The sequence below is a fragment of the Cynocephalus volans genome, chromosome 9 (assembly GCF_027409185.1).
Source record: "Cynocephalus volans isolate mCynVol1 chromosome 9, mCynVol1.pri, whole genome shotgun sequence".
In the NCBI taxonomy this organism is placed as follows: domain Eukaryota; kingdom Metazoa; phylum Chordata; class Mammalia; order Dermoptera; family Cynocephalidae; genus Cynocephalus; species Cynocephalus volans.
The window spans coordinates 133,889,155-133,909,914 of NC_084468.1; the positions used below are offsets into that span (position 1 = coordinate 133,889,155).

The 20,760-nt window shown below is 37.5% G+C and overlaps 1 protein-coding gene across 7 annotated transcripts in view; it reads left to right on the top strand.

The window, feature by feature from the left end:
• FHIP1A (FHF complex subunit HOOK interacting protein 1A) overlaps nt 1-20,760 on the top strand; it is a 242,394-nt gene that overhangs the window by 138,833 nt on the left and 82,801 nt on the right. For 6 of the 7 annotated variants that reach the window (XM_063107343.1, XM_063107345.1, XM_063107341.1 and 3 more), the window contains 2 exons: nt 3,989-4,216; nt 14,917-15,543. In XM_063107343.1, the coding sequence (XP_062963413.1) occupies nt 4,103-4,216; nt 14,917-15,543 (741 nt within the window). In that variant the 5' untranslated portion in view covers nt 3,989-4,102. The remainder of the gene's footprint in view (nt 1-3,988; nt 4,217-14,916; nt 15,544-20,760) is intronic. The other variant, XM_063107347.1, reaches the window with a different exon arrangement.

Genomic DNA, 20,760 nt, shown 5'->3' on the forward strand with positions numbered 1-20,760 from the left:
GGAGGCATGAATAAAGAAAGGTGGGAAGGGGGTCCGCCAAGTCTTTTCATCAAGTTCAAAATATCACTTCTCATTTGGTAATTCACTATGAAATAAGTTGACTTTGCTGCTTTTACTTCTAGGGCTCTCTTACCTGTGTTCTTGACCTCACTTTCTTCTGCTCCTCTTGTTTGCTTTATCAAAATCCTTTTTCTTGTATCTTCAGATTCTCCATATTCAATGGTTCCGTCCCATCAGTCCTACAAGTATGACTACTCTTGCCTTAATAAAAATGTTCCCTTGGCTCTCTCTCATCTTATTAAATGATCTATTTAAGCAGGCAAAATAATTGAAGGATGTTATGAGATAATATATAACTAAATGCCAACATATTTACAATTTAAGTTTAGTCTGATCATGAGAGATGGATATATAAAATGTAGTTATTCAGGAAAAAATGAGATTTTGACACAGTTATAGCTTTCCTAAGTGTTGCAGCTTTCCATAGAGTCTGAAATCAGATGTCTGTCCAGGAATGAGGTTGAAGGAATTTTTACATTGGAAAAAGGTGTGATTTAGATGACTACAATCTAAGCTTTTATGATTATGGTATATTTTTATAATTCTGTTATATGGAAACATATGCTTATACTTTTTTATATTCAAACAAAAGATATAAAAATAAGGGCAAATAAAAATGCATATGATTCTTAGGTCAGTTATCCCTGTCTCCAACAATGTTTAATAGAATTTTTTTTTCCTTATTGGTGGAAAATACTTTCATATATAATATTAATGAGAGATATATGTGGTCACTCAGTAATGTCTTTGGAAATAGTATAGTCAGTTCAGTCCTTGCAGTGTAGAATTTGTGTTGAAATAGCAGGCTGTTGTACATGTATTTTGACAGCTCATTTTTTCCCTGCCCCGCCCCCAACCAAAACACTCAACCACCACATGAAACCCACATGCGACTACTGTTGCAGACAGAGTCCTTTGGGAATATTTTGGTATTGGTGGTTTAGTTGAAGAAAGAAAAAAATCACTCCTTGGGGGCTAACGGTTTATAGAACTCTCCCTGTGGCATGAAATTCGAATCGATGTTCAGTGTGTATATTCATGGGGAGAACAGGCTGGATGTGTGCCAAGAGCGGCAAGCTTCACTCGAAACATTCCCAGCCTCACATACTTTTGGCTGAAGAGAGCAGAGGGAAGGAAAGGGGAAACATCTGATAATGCCACACTTGTGACACAGGCACATTCTAGTGACTGCAGCCTCTTTACCTACTCACGGCCTTTTGCTTTGTTTTGTTCTCTCTCCTTAATTTGGGACTTCTAGCTGTGATCTGAGAGTTTAATAAAAAGCTTGGAATGGCTGCAAAAAAGGAAAAGGTATAGGCTGATAACAGGAAAATGCAGACTATGTATTGAAGACCTTGGTGCTTGAGGAAATATGTCCTTATACATCTCATACAAATACGGAGCTGTCTCTTTCAGTTTTATATTGCACTGGGGACATACCAGTGCTTTGATACTGTAACATGGGAACAAGAGAGAGAAAATGGAAATATCCAACTTTTTGGTCTCCAGGTGTGTTAGGGAGTGTTTTCGTTTGTGGCATCTTCCGGCATGGTCTTTCCTTCTCGGACCTAGCCTGTTTGATTTCTGACAGAATCCTCCTCCTTTCTCTCCCAAGTTTTCTTTATGTTGTAGGTTCTGCATTCACGACACATTTTGATTCTTTAGGCATCTGTATCAAAACTATGATTGGATAAGCATAAACCAAAGATGCACTTTTCTTAGAAAAGATACAGATTCCTTAAGGGAATAGGGCCAGGGACTATAGCCAGCAGAAAGAGAATATAGTGTCCTAGAAAGAGCCTGCACACTGGGAATACAGAGACTTACATTCTGTTTCCATCAAAACTAACCTGTAAATTCATGACACTGGCTAAGATACTTATCCTGTCTGTGTCTGTATTACGTTCTCACATCTCTGAAAAGATTGCATGTAAGTTCCCTTTGAGACTAGCTTGAAGGATCTTAGAAAGCATATGTTTCTGTTTTTGATTTAAAGGCAATTGGCATGATGTTTGTTCCTCTCATACCTTTGAAGGATCTTAGAATCCTGGAGCTGGAAGGCATCTCAAGGAGTCTGGTAGTTTTTTAACCTTTGAGATAAACCAAAACACTTTGATTTTCTTCATTATTATCACTACATCATCTGAATAAAAGTCCTTGACATTTTCATGGAAATACAGTGTTTAGGACGAGGAAGTTGATTCAGAATCCTGTTTTATCTTTTATCCTTTAAAACAGTGCTGCAAACTTAAATGTTTATAACGGCTAGCCAGGTAACCACATGAGATGACGAGACTGGCGGTAGGATCATAGGGAGGGTCGGGGACCGTGGGCACTGGAGAATGCATGCCTGCATATGTGGGCGGCCACTCCTCACTTTTCAAACACCAGACGGATCTCATAAAATATGCCTCTCAGTAGCAAAGGGCCATGGTTGGCAGTGTACGATGTCTATTGAAAACAACACATTTGGGTTATTAGGAATTATAGGTTGGAGAAGTTATCAATTTTAATAATAAAATACAGTTACAGAAGATAGACACAGCTGTTTCCCTCAAGTACATGGTTTGCGTAGTCCTTTACAGGCTGTTCTTTCCATGGATCTTAATCTTCCTCCATTCTCCCTAAAAAGTGTTTCATCCTCAGAATTATTAATTCTTGCAAGTTTTCTCTTCTTATGTCCTAAAAACTTTTAAAAGATCCTTTAATGTTGAATAGTCCCTCCCTGCCATCTGACAGAAGTACTTTTTTGAATATTCCTTAACCTTTCTCCAGTGTTTAATTTCACTCTCCACGAAGAACTTAACCCGTTAAGTTGAACCTGAATCATCACTTTCAGCCCTCTTTCTCACATTTTATTGTTTGTAGAAAGGAACAATTGGTCAGTGTTCTCCTTGTAATACCTTTCATATTATTCAGTTGAAAATAGCCATTTCCCCCCCTGTTTTTCTTTTGGCACTACAAGTCTGCAAACTTCTGTCATAGATTTTGTTTTCCAGCACTCTGATAATTGTAATTACTTTTCTCTGACCTCTTTCCAGTCTGTACACTAAAAAAAAAAAAAAAAAAAAAATTGAACTGTACACAGTGCCTTTGTGGGCTGATCAGACTGGTCAGATAATCCACTATCTTATTGCTTCTGTAAGAGGGTTAGCACCACACAGCTGGGTCACATTCACCGTACACGCTACGACTCAATATCTTTTATTCCCTGCTGACTCTGTTGTAGTCAAGATTTCTTCATATTTTATCCGCATAATTCATTTTTCATTTGTAAGCGTGCTACCTTGTATTCATACCTAATAAACACTATCTTGTTTTTGATGGGTCATTTCTATTTCTGATTTGTCAAGGTTACTTGGAATTCTATTGTTTTTCAGAAAAGCTAGAAACCTTAACCTCCTTTATAGCCACAAATGACTGAGAATGCTTTCAATTCCATTATGACAGTCATTGATTAAAAAAAATATTCAATCATATTGGGCGCAGGAGGCTGGAAACTCTTTTATAACTCCCCCAAGTTGCAGCAAGCCATGTATTTTTGTCACTGTGAACTCACGGTCTTACTGTTACTCGGCGTTTTAAAGTCCACAAACATTGGTATCATAGTTTCCTGCTTGATTACAGAATCTAAACTTGAGTGATTTAGAATGGTAATTTGGGAAATTGTACTTCGTTTTAGTAGAAAGAAGAAACTCAATAATTGTTTAATTTATGCATGTAGCTTAGGTAGCATCATTATTTTATATTTTTAGTAACAAGGTGAGAAAAAATAGGAAAATCTTTAGACTAAGTATAAATATCTATTGCATATGTTTTGTTCTGCGTTGGATTTTGAGAATGTCTATCTATGCTTTGATTTAAATTTAATAGTGTCTATTTAATATATGAACATAATAAGATGCATTTTTTGTTATTTTCATTACAGATTTCGGAAGGTGACAATGAAACAAGAAGTTACATTTCTAATATGATACTTGAAAGTTAGTGACTGCTTACCAAATTTCCTTAAAAACCAAATATGACTTAGAAGCATTGACATATGAAGTTTATGATGTCATCGGTTTCGACAGAAAGCAAACTCCAGCAGGCTGTCAGCCTGCAGGGAGTAGACCCAGAAACATGCATGATTGTATTTAAAAACCACTGGGCACAGGTAATGTATGAATTCCACCTCCTCTGCCAGTCTCAGTAGCCCCGGGGGCCTCCATCACACTGAACTAGGGTTTCCTACCACTGTGACAGGTAGCTAGGTCTCCAGAAACATAGTGTGAGAACCCTTTCAGATAGGAAGAAAAGCACCTTTCTCTTCTTGCTTTCCTAGAATAAGTATCTGGTTTAAAACCATGGTTTTCACAAAAGCAATTAGGGAACACGCATGTTCCTCAGATATTTTTAGAAGAACAGCAGTTGTTCCTTAAAGTGACTTTTATATCACTTTGCTATATGCTTGACCATAATTACATTCTCTCTCTTTCCCCCTTCCCTGCTGATTTTCATCCAGTCCGTAAACTCCAATAATACTAAAATACACATTTATTAAACATTTAACAAGTACTGTGTTGAGTACTTCAAATGCCTTATATCATTTAATCTTCTCCACAAACCTACGAGGTAGTTAGTTTTAGCTTCCTCATTTTACAGATGAGGGAATATAAAATTACAGAGGTTAAATAACTTGCTTGAGGTTGTGCAACCAGGGAGTTAACCAAGCCAGTGCTTAGACCTTAGTCTTTTGACGCCAAAGCCCATGGATTTGACCTCTGTGCTCTACCACTTTCGGGCTGATAGTCTCTGTGCAATTTAAGGAAAGAAGATGCCTGACTACTCCTGAATGTATTTGCCTTCTTCATTACAAAGCTGATTATAAAAGTTTTTCTTTTTTTTTTTTTTTATTATTCATTTTAACTTCTCGGTGCCTCTACTCTAATCTGCTTGTGTGGGTAGTTAAGGGTGAATGTTCAGAAAATATACCAGCTTGCCCCTTTCCTTAGGGAGTTTACAAGTAGTAAAACAAATAAAGTTGGTATTCTTTACTACTTGTCCAACATTGCACTCCCCAGGTGAGCTAGTAAGTGGCTATTAATGTGGCAGTTTTTTAATGACTACCCAGTTCCTTCCTGTGGCTGGAAACAGCACATGGGTTAAAGCACTGTGCCTGTAAATCACAGCAATTACAGGAGACACAGTGTAGATCAAAACCGAACAAAATCAATTCTGCTTTTAGGTCGTTTATATTTTGTAGCTTCTTGTTACTATCCGGTGTAAAGCTTCAAGAGTTTTTGTGCATTTCCCATTCTCTGACTTTTTACCTTTAGAATTTTAATGGGTTTGCTATGGACATTAACGGCACATCTGATTCAGTAAAGGGAAGAAAGTAATTCAGGAGTTTTCCAGATAATTAGAATAATTATCTTTGGCTTTGCACTTTTATAAGTATTTTAAAGCAGTGGTTCCCAAGTGGGGTGGTGAACCCTAAGTGATGTGCCCAGTAGTCCTTTGGGTGTGGGAAGAATATTTTAAAAGGCTTAATTCTGTCTTTAGCTTTTTAAAATTTCTTTTGTGTTTATAATGTACATAATATATTTGTATACTAGTACATGTATGTTTATCAATTTGTTTAATTATTTGTGCTCATTTTTTTAAACTGTTAGGAGTGCATAATGAAATGTTTTGAATTGAGAACATTTTCATCTCTAGTCATTTCCTTTGGCTGACAAAGTCTGTCGTTCTAATACATAATTTTTGCTCTGGGCCCATTTTGTTTATTTGTTTGTGTATAATATCTTTGATCATAATCATTCCTGCCAGGGTAACTGTGATGTGATTCATTTAGTATTTTGTACCACTCTTCGAAGACATGATATATCATCCATATCTTGATTATATGTAGGTGGGTCTCTGGCCTGTCAAATTCTGTCCCAGGCAAATTTTCTCTAGAGCTGTTGGAACGCTGTTAGAATGTCCTAGTTCAGGAATGTGTCAGTACTCTTTCATGTTGCTGAAAGAATAAATATTAGCTCCAGAATTATATTATACATTTTCATGTCTAATAGGAATGACTTCAACATTATCAGACATTTTGGGTTATCTGAGACATAGCACCTCCTTGGGTTATCTGAAACACAATATAGACACATAGCACCCTCCTTTTAGTGCAGGCAAATATTGAGTTGAAGGTAAGCATAACTTTGTCAGAGGGAATGGTGTTTAGTTATTAAACTTTCCTTTTGTAAAGTGGGGACACTCTTGGTCTTATTGTCGGCTAAGCCATTTCTTTAACTTTGGGCAGGTTTTTTTTAAAAAAAACTTCTTTAGGCTTGACCTTTCCTTTTAAATAAATCTGGAAAATGCCCTTAGCCTCTTATCTAAAGAGGCTCTTGAGGACCTTTCTGTTACCTTTCTGAATGCCAAAGTGGTTATTGTTTAACAGAGATTTACTGAGCTCACAGTTGAGGTATGTCACTATAGGTGTTGCAGGTGAGACTTAAGAATGTGTAAGCTTTGGTCTGGGCTTTTAACAAATGTACTGTATAAACTAATTCAGATGACAATGCAAGATACATTATTGCAAAATGAATAATAATGATTGTATGAATTAAGTCAAGAGAAGGGATGATTGTGGGTGGAAGTAGCCTGGGAAATGGAGAAAGGGAGATTTTGGCTAGCTTGGCTGTGGAAAAAGAGGTTCTGATGACAGAGAGAAAGAGAACATTTTAGAGAAGGGATATTGGGAAGAAATGCTCTGTTTTGACTTTTTTTGGGTGGTGAAAAGAAGTGGGGAAGGCAAAAAAATCAGGGCAATGTAGAGATGTAGGTCCAAGTGTGAAGAAATGAATGAGACTTTTGGTTAATAAAAATGAATGCTGTTTTTTCATTGTTTTAGAGTTTCATATATTAACTCTTCGCTGTGAGTTGTTCAGGCTGGGGGTAGATGAAGAACAGTTGCAGAGGACTGAGAAATTAGCTAAAATCTGACATAAATTCCTATGACTACTGTGACTGCAGCCCTTGGGTTCCCCTGAGGCAACCCAAGAAAACCTGTAAGGCTGGTAAGAAATGTGGCATAGACAAAACTGGATGACAACATTTTATTTACTGAAGTGTCCCGTTAGCTGGCCTGTACAGTGCTTTTTTTTATATGTTAAATTTGGAAAAATGAAGGCAACAAAAGACTGTGGTATCCAGAGTTCTTCTCTTTGTTAGGATACTTCAGTAAAAATTCAACAGAATTAACATGTATTTGCAAGGTCTGTTATACCATTTATTAGTAGTTTCTATGCCAGAGCTTGAGTTAAAAAGCAAACGTTGGTGGAGGAGGAGATCCACTTGCCCACTTACACCTTACAGTCTGCCATGGGCAGCTACTTATACAGCCAACTATCAAGGCAGTCTGTGATTCAGGGGGGTTTCCAAGGGACAGAACTTGAGTGGCCGATGGTGTACTTGAACTTCCAGACTGTTCCCCAGGTCCAGTGATCTCATGACACTCCCAGAATAGTTCTAGAATAGACATTCAGGAATAGTTTCATCCATAATAGTGACATTGGAGATTCCAGGCTATAGGAAGCAGCCACTAGCCTGTACTTCCTCTCACCTTCTGAAATGCCATCTTGAACCTTAAGTTGCCAGAGCAACATATCTAAAACCCACGTCTGTCTGGGTCGTTCCTCTAGTTGGACCTTTCAGTGGCACCTGGCCACCTACAGGCCAGGATGGCACATAGGGTTTTTTAAGCACATAGGCTTCTGTCACTCTGTGCCTCTCGTTTAGTTTCCAGAAATGCAAAGTTGCTTGGCGTTCCCAGCCACCCCCACCATGGGCAGTGCCTATCTTAATGTTTCATGCCTCTGTGCCTTAGGGACTTGCTCTCTTTCTGCCTGGACTAGTCCTCCCTGGGGTTAAAGGTCTCTCCTTCACCAGGACTCACATGGAGCATCGTTTCCTCCAGGAAACCTTCCCTGCCCTCTTTCATGCTTTACTCTGTGTTCCAATATCACCCTGAGTGTTCTTTCACTGTTACACCAACCACCTTTTATTAAAATTATATATGCGGTATATTCTTTCCTACCTCATTACAAGCTCCTCAAGGTCAGAGACTGTATGTAATGTATCTGAATCCCCAGTACCCAGAACAGAGTGTAGCACATTGTAAATGTTCAATACACTATTGAACTGAAAGGCAGGAAATATGAAATACAACTTAAGAATACCTAGGCAACTTAGGAAACAGCTTTGAACATGCACTAGTTTTAAAACATTATAGATTTTACTACCAGTAAGGTCTTTGGACTTGCATTCAGTGATATGAAAAAGTGTGTGCATGTGTTTAATTTTTATAGTAGTCTATAAGAGAAGTTTATAATCTAGTAGGCTGCCATTTTTTATCTCTTGCCTTTGCATCTTTGCTTTTTCTGAAAGGAAGAGAGGGCAAAAATAATGGTAAGAAGCGTTGGTTCATTGTTCAGCTAGGCTGCCATGTGAACTAAACCCCCTACACTAGTTATTTTTAATGGCACAGTTGTACTTTGTGAAGCTTCATGGACCTTGGTCTATTCATTCTCTATCTGCTCCTTTTAAGCATTGAACACTAAATGGTGACTGCCTTTAGAGCCAGGAGAACAGAGGAGGTGGGCTTAAAAAAATCAATTGGAATCACACATTTCTGAGTTTGCTTCTGGTTAGTTAATAGCCCAGAGCTGCTTCTCACTACCTTCAGCCTCCAAAAATAAGCTGTTTTACAAGTTTTTAGTCTAAGAAAAAGAGCTCAAATAGAGTAATGATGATTTATAGAAGAAGCCAGTGGATTTAGTAACCTTTTTCATCTTGGAGTGGGTGGGGATGGGAAAAAAAATGGAACTATCTAGATTGGTGGATAATTAACTCAGATGTCTTTCCACAATAATGAAAAATAGATAATATGTTTTAGGTATAGTATCTGTGTAGAGCTCCAAGGAGCCTGAACCTATTAAAGAAGTACAGAGCATCTATACATGGATTTGACACGTGGACGTGAATCTCATTCCCTTGGTCTGTTCATCTTCACTCTTTTGTCTGTGCCCTGTCGTAGGCTAAATGACAGAGAAAAATTAAGTAAAGCCTTTGAGAGATGAGAAGTTGGGAGGTATGAGAGAACTCTGATTAATCTTCTGAATATCTTAGTAAACTAATGTTTGTTAACATTTTGAAAATTTCTGTCTATCTCTCTTCCCAGCTTTGCAGGGAGCCCTAAACTTGCCGGTAGGAGGTAAAGCAATCGAAAGCTATGCTTCCTGAGGTCGAGGGCTGAGGCATTAACTTGTGCTTCTATTGGACTCTGAAGTGGTTGAGCATGTTGAAATGCCGGCAGCCCTCTGTCTGTATTCCCAGTGATAAGTCTGATTTTTGCTGTGGTTGAAATTAGTCTTCTCTGGAATATTATTATATAGATCATTACTCTTGAGTCCTTTTCACAGCACCTACTTTATCCTGTTTTATGCCAGACTTAGATAAGTCTTTGGAACTCAGGACTGGAGCTGATGTTAAACAACTGGTACAAGTGCACACATATCGTAAGGCTGTTATCCTCATATAAAGAGAAATGACTTGGTAAAGGTCTCCCTGCAGAAATAGGTGTGCGGGGAATACTCCACATTGGAAGACACAGCTGTTAAGTAATGAGCAAGGACTGATGGAAACTTACTTTTGTTGTAGTTATTTGGTACGTCAAATGGAATTTGGCTTAAGGTAGCTAAATCCTACCCTTCTGTGTGATGGAAAATGTTGCTTAGTAACTTGGTTTTTTCCACAATGCCACTTTAAATTAGCATTCCAAAGGATTTGGACACATGGGGTTAAATCATGTGACTTTCTTGAAATAACTAGGCTCTAACCCAAGTAGCATAATCACCTATTGATACATGCATGTGTATATGACATAGAACAATACTGCGGTGGAGTCGAAGCTAATCTCCTGACAGAGAAACACTTGTGTCTGTCATGCAGGGTAATCATGTGTTAAGCTTGAAGTGCAATTATGTGATTTATGTAGATCTTTCATTCTGGAAGTATTAGAACTTCCTATTTAGAATTTGTGACTATTTGAAATTCAGGCCCATTATCACTGACTGATGGGGCCATCAGTAGGGCTAAGGATATCTGATATTACTTAATGAAAGAAATATGCTATTTGTTAATCTTATTTAGCCCAATAATCCTCATATTTATAGGTCAAATGGCTTTAAAATTTGTTAAATGTAGCTATATTGATGCAATAATCATTTGAACACCATTGTTCACACTGTTGATTTTTGTGTGTTTCTTTCTTTTTAGAATTATGGCAGTTTACATGTGGATCTATATATGATCCAGACTCATGATTCATACATATACTCATCCATACCAGCATGTAGTTGTTTAAGTTTGTAGCTCAAAAAATGCCTAGTTATGATCAGCAGAACATTTAAGTTGCTATTTCTGATCTCAGCTGTTTTACTTAATGAGTGTGGGCTTTATCAGGTGTTAATTAGTTTATTAAATGGCATTTTCATCCTAACCAGGTGAACTTGTTTTGTAAAGGAAATATTGGCAAAGCGTATTTTGCTTTCTTTCATTCTCTTACCTACTGGGATTCCTCCAGCCTTGTTAATTGTGTTTTTTCCCCCTGAACTGAGTCCCTGAGACTGAGAGTATAGAGCTGAGAAGCAGCTGAGGCTGGGAAATCTGATGCAAGGTTGAGAATATAAGATAGATATCACAGGTATGGGCAAGGCCTGGGGAAGCCACTGTGAGCAGCGTGGAGTCATGGCATCCATGGGACTGAAGGTCAGAGTTGGTAAGTGGGTGATGCTAGGCAGCACCCAGAAATCGGGGGCACAGGAATACTGGAATTTGATGGCAGCGATGTGAGAAGAGGGCACAAAAGGAAAAAAATAGGGAAAAGTCTAGGTCACATAAGGAATCAGGCTACAGAAACCAAAAGAACTGTGACACCGTTTGGACAGCAAACTCGGGACATCAGGCTAGAAGTTGTTTGGTATTTCAGTGCAAGTTGTGCTCTAGCCAAGAAGCTTCTTCGGCATTTCCTGCTAGGCTAGGAATCAGTCACAGGGTGTGGGTCCCCAGAGCCACTTGTATAAGCAGGTCATGGGTGTGTCTGCCTAGAAGGGAGAGGACCTGGGAGGGTCCTGACACCTAAGGAGAGAGGTGAAGGACATGTGGCAATACAGGCATAATCAGCATTTTGCTGAGCATTGTGTATTCCGTGACTCACAAGCCCTGGTTTTAACACGCCCATCTTCCTGGCAGTAAAATCATGGGGACAGGTCTGGGAATGAGTAAAGAAGTCTTAACGTTTCTGCTCCATTCCTGATGAGCAACAAATCTTGTATCTCTGTGGGTTATTATGACGCTGTTCTCATGTTTTACTAACTCAGAAGTTAGTACAAAAGAGCTACTTTAAAGAGGGTAATGCTTCAGTATGGAAGCTGCTCAACAGTTTGCGTTCTGTATCAAAATCTCAGTCTCTTTTAAAGGTTTTCATAGCAAAAAAAAAGTTCTGTTTGCAAAGGAATGCATTTGAGTAAATGATATGAATGAAGGTTAATTGATGAGAAAAATGTAATATGTGGTCATGGAAATAAAGAGTTTTGCTGTATATTACACATATATGTTTAGATATGTAAAAAATATTTACATGCACCTATATAATGTAAATCCATATGCATATTTATGAATTTATATTGTTTAGAAATTTCTGAGAATTAGGAGATTTCCAGTTACTAATTGTTTTTAACTCAGTATTTTGGTCCTTTTTTTAGACATTAGTAAAAACTTCCTTTGCTTACTTCTTTTTTATTATATTACAAAATTAGATCAACTTACAGGAAAGAACTAATTAACCTTAAAATCTCATTTATATCTCTTGAAATTCACTTCTAATCATACATCTATTTGTCAATATATTTGCTTTTTGACTTAAATTATTTTATGTATACATTTGTACGTAATGATATAGTTCATTTAGTGTTCATTTTGAATTCTCTATTGTATGGTGATGTACCATTTTGATTTTTATTCTCTTATTCTTGACCACTTGGGTCAATAATATTTTTATTTTTCGGTAGTGGAAAATATCATGGGTATGAACATTTTTTAACAAATTATTTTTAGGTTGTTTGCTTGGGGCATTTTCCCCAAAGTCAGATTAAGAAGTCAAAGGGCAGGGACAATTTTATAGCTTCTGTTACATATTGCCAGATTGTTTTCCAGAAAGATTGAGTTAACTTGCCACACCACTATCAATGTATAAGGCACAATCCCAGTTTTAGACAGTTTAGACAGTCTGAGCACACGTGAGATGTGTAATTATATTTTTACCCCGAGGCCTAGCTGTAAAGATAGCTCCTATAAGTAAGCTCAATATGTGGACTTTGAAATGATAGAACTGATAAAGCGTGTAGCTAATTTGTTCTACAGCGTGTGGAGCCTTGAAGTGAGGGACTTCGGGGACTGGAGAAGGGCGGTGTTGAGTGGAGGCCCCTTTTGGACCAGCGCAGTACCCGGATCACAGGCTATGAGATGTTGTTGAGACCCAGAGCATAGGGAAAGGGGGAGAGCCAGGTCCCAATGTTTTTGCCGCCAGTGGGGTCGTCAGGCCTGCTAGGAATTCTGGAGGGCTTGGTGGAGGTTGTAGGATGGTGGGTGCACTTTGGAGTCAGGTGAGCAGCAAAAGAGAAGAGGATGTCCAGTGGCTGCACTGTGGTCACCAGTTAGTGGGTCATGTACTTCCTGGGTAGCTGCTAACTGAAGGCTTTCCTCATTAAAAATGTCAACTCAGTAGTGTTGAGGTGATTTTTTTCTTTGTGACGCAGCATTATTGATTTTTTTAATGGAAGTTGGTAAAGATTATAAATTCTGTGGGAATCCATTCATTCTGTAAGGATGTACTTGACTGGTCTATAAAGTTTCCTTTGCCCTGCTTCTGACAGGGGAGAAACTTAGACCTTTCCCTGAGAAATAAATTTCCCTCATTGCTCATGCATGCTGACGTAGCATTGTACATTTGCCAGCTTCCCCAATGACTTGCAAAAATTCTATAACCTAAATCCAGAACATGTAAGAGCATATCATAGAAGTGGGCCAGGAGGGTACTGCAGAAGACTCACATATTCCATGCAAGTCAGAAAGGCAAAAGGAACAAGGATAAAGACATCTATAAAATATTTGGCTGTTTAGAAATTACATTTTAAAGGGAATAAATTGAATGGGTATTATTGGGTAGAAATTATAATGGGTAGAAATTCCAAGTCATAAAATTAAACGGAAGTTGAGATATAAAATTGTTTTAATTTCTAGGTCTCAAAGTAGAAAGAAGTAAGTATCAATGGACTGGGGGAGGTAGGAAGCATTCAAATGCCAGCTATGGTAAGAGAGGGAAACAGACAAGGGCTGTGAAATGACCTATTTAGGGATATATTTATTTTTTTACTGTTTTTTTTTGTGTGGTAAAGTCTATGTGACAAAATATGCTGGCTTAACTATTTTTAAGAGTATAATTCAATGGCATTCACTACATTCACAATCATCACCACTATTTCCAATACTTTTTCATCACTACAAACTTTAGGGATTTATTTTATAATTGGTTTTCTCAGAATTTCTTCAGCTTAAAGAAAGTGTTCAAACTGTTCATTTTTAGTTTCCGTATATGCCAGTAACAGGTTGATTCTGCTGGTTGTATTTCTGTTCTTAGTCAGTTTCCTTTCACCCTTCCTGTTGCTTCATGCTTGGTTGAAGAGAGTGCTCATCCAAGTAGAGGGGGCAGAGATATTGTTCTGTCAAGAATGTGTGGGTAGCTGTGCTCCTTTGCTGAAATAGCCAAAGCAACTCTATGTGTAGGAGAACACGAGTAGTCAGGCTTCCTTTTACTAATTTAACATATTTTAAAATTAAAAAGCAATATTATATTATTGACGGTTTAGAAAAATTAAGAACTTATCACTTTGAATGTAGAAATGATTATTATTTTTGAATATTTCTTTTCAGTCTTTTCTTTTTTATTTATTTATTTTTTAAATTTTATTTTGTCGATATACATTGTAGCTGATTATTGCTCCGCATCACCAAAACCTCCCTCCCTTCTCCCTCCCCCCCTCCCCCCCAACAATGTCCTTTCTGTTTGCTTGTTGTATCAACTTCAAATAATTGTGGTTGTTATATCTTCTCCCCCCCCCCCCGGTTTGTGTGTGTGTGTGTGTATGTGTGTGTGTGAATTTATATATTAATTTTTAGCTCCCTCCAATAAGTGAGAACATGTGGTATTTCTCTTTCTGTGCCTGACTTGTTTCACTTAATATAATTCTCTCAAGGTCCATCCATGTTGTTGCAAATGGCAGTATTTCATTCGTTTTTATAGCTGAGTAGTATTCCATTGTGTAGATGTACCACATTTTCCGTATCCACTCATCTGATGATGGGCATTTGGCAGTCTTTTCTTATATACATGTTTTTGACATAGTTGACAATTATGGATCTACCATATACAACTAGCTTACTTTTTTCATCTAACATGTTACTTACAATTTTCCACGTTGCTCAATAGTCTTCACAGTAATAGTCCAAGGAATGCATATAGCTTGATTTATATAGGTTGCCAAAATTTATACCAGTTATAAACGAACATCTTCAAACATCTTTTTATAGTTTTACCCTTTCATTTTATGTGAGAGAGAGAGAGAGAGAGATGCAGTGCTCACATGTATCTTGTGTGGGCCATGGCGCCTGCATTTTTAGTGAAGATTTGGTAAAATCAGTTGTGGTGTGTTTTTGCAATGATGATAAACATCAGGTGGATGACAAATGTTGATTTGGTTACAGGTTGTGAAAATCTTAGAGAAGCATGACCCCTTGAAGAACACCCAGGCAAAATATGGGTTCATCCCTCCAGATGAGGCCAGTGCTGTGCAGAATTATGTAGAACACATGCTCTTCTTGCTGATTGAAGAGCAAGCCGAGGATGCTGCAATGGGGCCAATTCTGGAGTTTGTGGTCTCTGAGAACATCATGGAGAAACTCTTCCTTTGGAGCTTGAGACGGGAATTTACCGACGAGACTAAAATTGAGCAGCTGAAGATGTATGAGATGTTGGTCACCCAGTCACACCAGCCTCTGCTGCACCACAAGCCCATTCTGAAGCCCCTGATGATGTTGCTGAGCTCTTGTGCAGGAACAACCACCCCTGCTGTGGAGGGGAAGCTGGTGGTCCTGCTCAATCAGCTCTGTTCCATCCTTGCCAAAGATCCATCCATTCTGGAACTCTTCTTCCACACTAGTGAGGACCAAGGGGCTGCCAACTTCCTCATCTTCTCCCTTCTGATCCCTTTTATTCACCGAGAGGGGACAGTAGGCCAGCAAGCTCGGGATGCTTTGCTGTTCATCATGTCTCTCTCTGCCGAGAACAGTGTGGTAGCACATCACATCGTGGACAACACCTACTTTTGTCCAGTAAGTCCCTCTCCTTGGCACGTTTTCCACCCACTCCCCTTTTTCTCTCCTGTGCTAATATTAAATACATTTTTATTCCTTTTTTCCAACAAGTTGGACTTGGCACCTTCTATGGAAAGATGCTTAGAGGAAATCTTTTGGAAGGAGTAGAGGAATCTAGATTGAGATGCTCTTTGGCTGAGCAGTGTCAACTCAAAATAAGCCAACAGAGGAAATTAGATGTGTTACCATTTCTTGGTTCATTTTTATTGCATTAGGAAAGATTTTAGTTTTTTCTAAAAGCATATCCTGAGATATTGGTAAAACCTATGCTTTCTACATTCTTAGTTTTTCAGGTTGATTTTGCGCCACTGAATCATGGCATGTGGTAAGGCCCCTCACAGCTGGTTTCACAAATTAATTTGTTTAACTTCTCAGAAGATAATGACCACCGGTTGTAGTGTGTTTGGTTGTCATAGGAATATGGGGTAGTGAGGAGGGGGTTCAACTGGCATTTAGTGTGCAGGGGCCACACTGAGTACATCAAATGCTAGCAAGGATGTGGAGCAACAGGTATTTTCATTCATTGCTGGTAGAAAATGCCAAACGGTAAAGCCTCTTTGGAAGACAGTTTGGCAGTTTCTTACAAAACTAGACATACTCTTGCCATGTGATCCAGCAATCACACTCCTTGGAACTTACCTAAAGGAGCTGAAAACTTAGGTCCACCCAAAAACCTGAACATGGATATTTATAGCAGCTTTATTCGTAATTGCCAAAATGTGGAAGCAACCAAGATGTCATTTGGTGGGTAAATAGATAAATTAACTATGGTACATCCAGACAATGGAATATTATTTAGCTAAAAAGAAATTAGCTACCAACCCATGAAAGTACATGGAGTGACCTTAAATGCATATTGCTAAGTGAAAGAAGCCAATCTGAAAAGGCCACATACTATATGATTACTGCTATATGACATTCTGGAAAAGAGCAAACTTAGGGAGACAGTAAAAAAAGATCAAACAGGCAAAGCACAGAGGATTTTTAGGGTACAAAACTACTCTGTATGATACTATAATAGTGAATACATATCATTATACATTTGTCCAAACCCATAGAGTGTAAAACACCAAAAGCGAACCCTAATGTTAAACTGTGAATTTTGGGTGACTGTGATGTGCCAGTGTAAGTTCATGAATTGTAACAAACGTTCTGCTCTGGTGGGGGATGTTGATAATGGGGAATGCTGTGCATTTGTGAGGGCTGAGGGTGTATGGGAAATCTCTGTACCTTCAGCTCAGTTTTGCTGTGAAAAATTAAAGTGCTCTAAAAAAAATTAAGTCTTTAAAAAAGGCAGTTTTCTGAGGGAGCTATATAAGCTTTGGGTTTTGGCTTATTTGAATTGTTTTGGGTAGTTCTGCTGTTAAAGGGGAGTAGGTATTGTAACAAATCAACAAAATATTCAGGTAGTTCACTTGACTAATATGCAAAAGGCAATTTAAAAAGATACCATTTAGAAAAGCAACACATTCATGAGCTATCTTGAAATAAGTTGAACAAATATATGAAGAGCCTTTATGGAGAAAATTATAAAACTTTATTGAAGGGCATAAAAGAAGATCCGAATAAACAGAAAGCTCCATAGATTGTAGATACTGTATATGTGGGACATTCCTGCAAATCAATCCATGAACTTAAGGCAATTTTTGTTTTACAGCTTTTTATCATGAAAAAAATAAAATACAGAAAATTTGGAAGAACACTTAAAATGAACATCATATACACACCACTTAGATTCAAAATTGTTAATATTTTGCCATTTTTTGGTTTATCATCTGTTCTTTTTATTTTTGCTGTACCATTTGAAATTAAGTCGTGGACATTAAATACTTCAGTGTGTTTCTCCTTTGAATAAGGACCACATAACCACAATACCATTATTGTACATGAGAAGATCATACAATAATTCCTTAATATGATCTAATATCATTCTCCTATTATGCCCCAAATTACTTTCACAGCACCCTCCAAAACTAGAGTTTAACACCAGGTATACATATGGCTGTCATATCTCCTTAGTCTCTATAATATATAACAACCTGCCACTTTTCTTCCTTATGACATTGACTTTTTCAGAGACCAGGACATTGTCTTGTAGAATACTCCACATTCTGGGTTTGTTTGATTGTTTCTTGTGTAGTTTAACTCTGCCCTATCCCCGTATTTCCTGCGAATTGGAGTTAAGTCTACATGCTTGATGAAGTTTAGGTTAGATATTTTTGGCAAGAATATTTTACAGGTGATGCTTATACTTCTTACTGTATTACAGCAAGAGGCATGTGTTAGGTTGTCTCACCTTGGTGATGCGACATTCAATCACTTGATTGGTTAAGGGTGAATACTAGATCTCTTCATTGTGAAGGTACACTTTTCCCTTTGTAATTGTAAGGTGTAGTTTGTGAGGTGTTAATGTGATTTAAATCAAAATCCCAATAGGGTTTTTCATGGAATGTGACGAATTGATGCTAAAAGTCATCTAAAAGTGTGTAAAGGGCCAAGAATAGTTGAGTTAATTATGAATAATGTTAACAATGGTATATTTGTTGGGAGCTTACTATGTGCTAGACACTGTTCTCAGTGCTTTATATGTATTAATTAATCTGATCCTCACAACCGTAGGTATTGGTGTTATTCCCTTTCTATAGAGGAAGAAATTGAGGCACAAAGTAAATTTGTACAAGGCCAACAGGGCTGCTAAGAGGTAGAGTCAGGATTTGAACCCCGGGCAGTCTGCCTCAAGGACGGTGTGCATAAGTAATAAAATATCAGGTGATACTATGAAGTACTAACCATAAAGAAAAGACCGGAATTAAGAACAGAAACACAGATTGGGAAAAAATATTTGTAATGCACATAGCTACAAATGATTGGTACACCAAATATGCAAAAATATTTGTAATACTACAAATTAATAAGAAAAAGTTAAAACAACCCATTTGGAAAATGGGCAAAAGATGTAAATGGACAATTCCCAGAAGACACCCAAAGCCAGTAAATATATGCTCATCTTCCATAGAATCAGAGAAATGAAAATTGATCCCATGAGATTTCAGTTAGTACTCCTGAGAATGGCTAACTGTTAGACATCTGATAACACCAAATGTTGTCAAGAGTATGGAAAAAACAAGAACTTTTGAGAATATAAATTGACATAATAACTTAGGAAAGCTGTAAGGCAGTATTTAGTAAAGTGAATATTTGCATACTGAGCAATCTTGCAACTTGATTTCTAGATATCTGGCCTAGAGAAAACTAGCACATGTTTACAAGTATCAACCAAAGTAAACAACCACCTGGTTGGGATATGAAAGAAAGTTTATTTGAGAACTTGATAAAGGATTCTAGAATTGGGCAGCAGTCTGGACCATTCAGAATGCTCTACCCCACCACACGTACAGGTCATATTTATAGCTAGAGAGAAGGAACAAGCGACATTCAGAAACATCATGATTGGTTACAGCTCAGTATTTGCCTTATTTGGCATTGTGTGATGAGGCATTTGCCTTATATGGGCACGGTGTATCAATTGGCAGCCCGTGATTGGCTGAAGCTTGGCTGAATGTGAAAGTTTAGCAAAAGTTCAGAGTGTTCCTAGCCAAGATGTGCTCCACCTCAAGCTGAGGTGGCCTCTTGGCTCCATTTTAGGTTCCTTAATCATACTCATGCTATTTTCTTTGTCACAAAGATACACTACAAAGATGTTCAATAGAACAGTGATTTGAAGAAGAGAAAAATAGAAATATATGAAGGAAAGATAAACTGTTGTTCTCATACATCAGTGGAATACTATTCAGCATTCAAAACGAGTAAATCACATGTATTAGCATGTAACTACATCTACATGTGTGAACACCAGAAAATCTAAAAAATGTCAGATAAAAAACGTAAGTAGCAAAAGGTTACATACGATATGTTAGTATTTACATAAAGTTTTAAAACACAAAGTCTTAGTGTATACTGTTTTTCTGGATACATATATATACAGTAAAATTACAAAAAAGAAGCACAGGAATAATATGTGCTAAGTTCAAGACTGCATACTTTTGGGTGGGTGAAAGAATAAGAAGGGATGGTAGTAAGATTGGAGTAGTGTTTAGTTCTATTTGTAATTTTTTTTTTAAATAAAGGAGTGCTCAAAGAAATTATGGAAAAATGTTAAAATCTGTTAAGTCCTGGTGATCGTTTTCTATTGTTTTGTATGTTTGTAATGTTTGATAATTAAAATATTTAAAGATATTAGGACAAGAACGGAGCATGTTTTTAATGTTTAGATTTCCACTGACTGTTTTATAAGCAGATTTTTACTGAGTAATTGTTGCTTTTATAAAAACGTGCTTTAAAACACTGTACAGTTCATTAAAATTGGAGGGAAAACAACATCTCCAGCTGACCTTATTTGCTAGAATGGAACACAAGCTTCATTGTGTTAAGTTGCCCCTCAGGATAGATCTGTAATCTCATTTGTACCCAGTTTTCTATAATTACATCTGACAACATAATTAAAAAAAAAAAGTCCTCTTTATGTTGGAGATAAAAGCATACTCTATTAACCATCCAGCTAAGGACCACAATTGACAAATAGCTTTCTCTAATTAGTATGATTGTCAAAGTGTGTTAGCATCAGGCTGTTGGAAGAGTAATGACTCTTTCAGGAAATTGGACCACTTTTGGAAACTTTTATTGTTATAGTTGATAGGAAGAGTTTGCTGGTTCTGCTGCTGCTTATCTCAAGATGTGCTTTCCCAAGAAAAGAAGAATGCGGATACTCTAGGGAACAATCTGGTGCCAACAAATGACTAAATGATCCTATCACTTCTTTTGATTTTTTAAAAACCAAATATTAATAGTTAAGCCTGTGCCATTTGTTACATATTAGCAAATGTACAAAACAGCGTATACGGAAATCAAAAAATGCAAATTGATATAAGTGACCTTTAGGCACACAGCCACAGGTAGAAAGTTATTTATCCCATATCCAAAATTTATGAGGCTTTTAATTTTGGCAAGTTGTAGCAAATGGTCCCCACCAGGTGTTTTGTTGTGAGCTTCAGATGAAAGCCATCTGCTAAAAATCTTTGTTTTTGCCTAAATTAACCAGGTACTATTAGATGTTTAAAGCTAAACATCGACATTACTTGACTTGTTTGGTGCTCTGTGTATATATCTTTCTTCCTC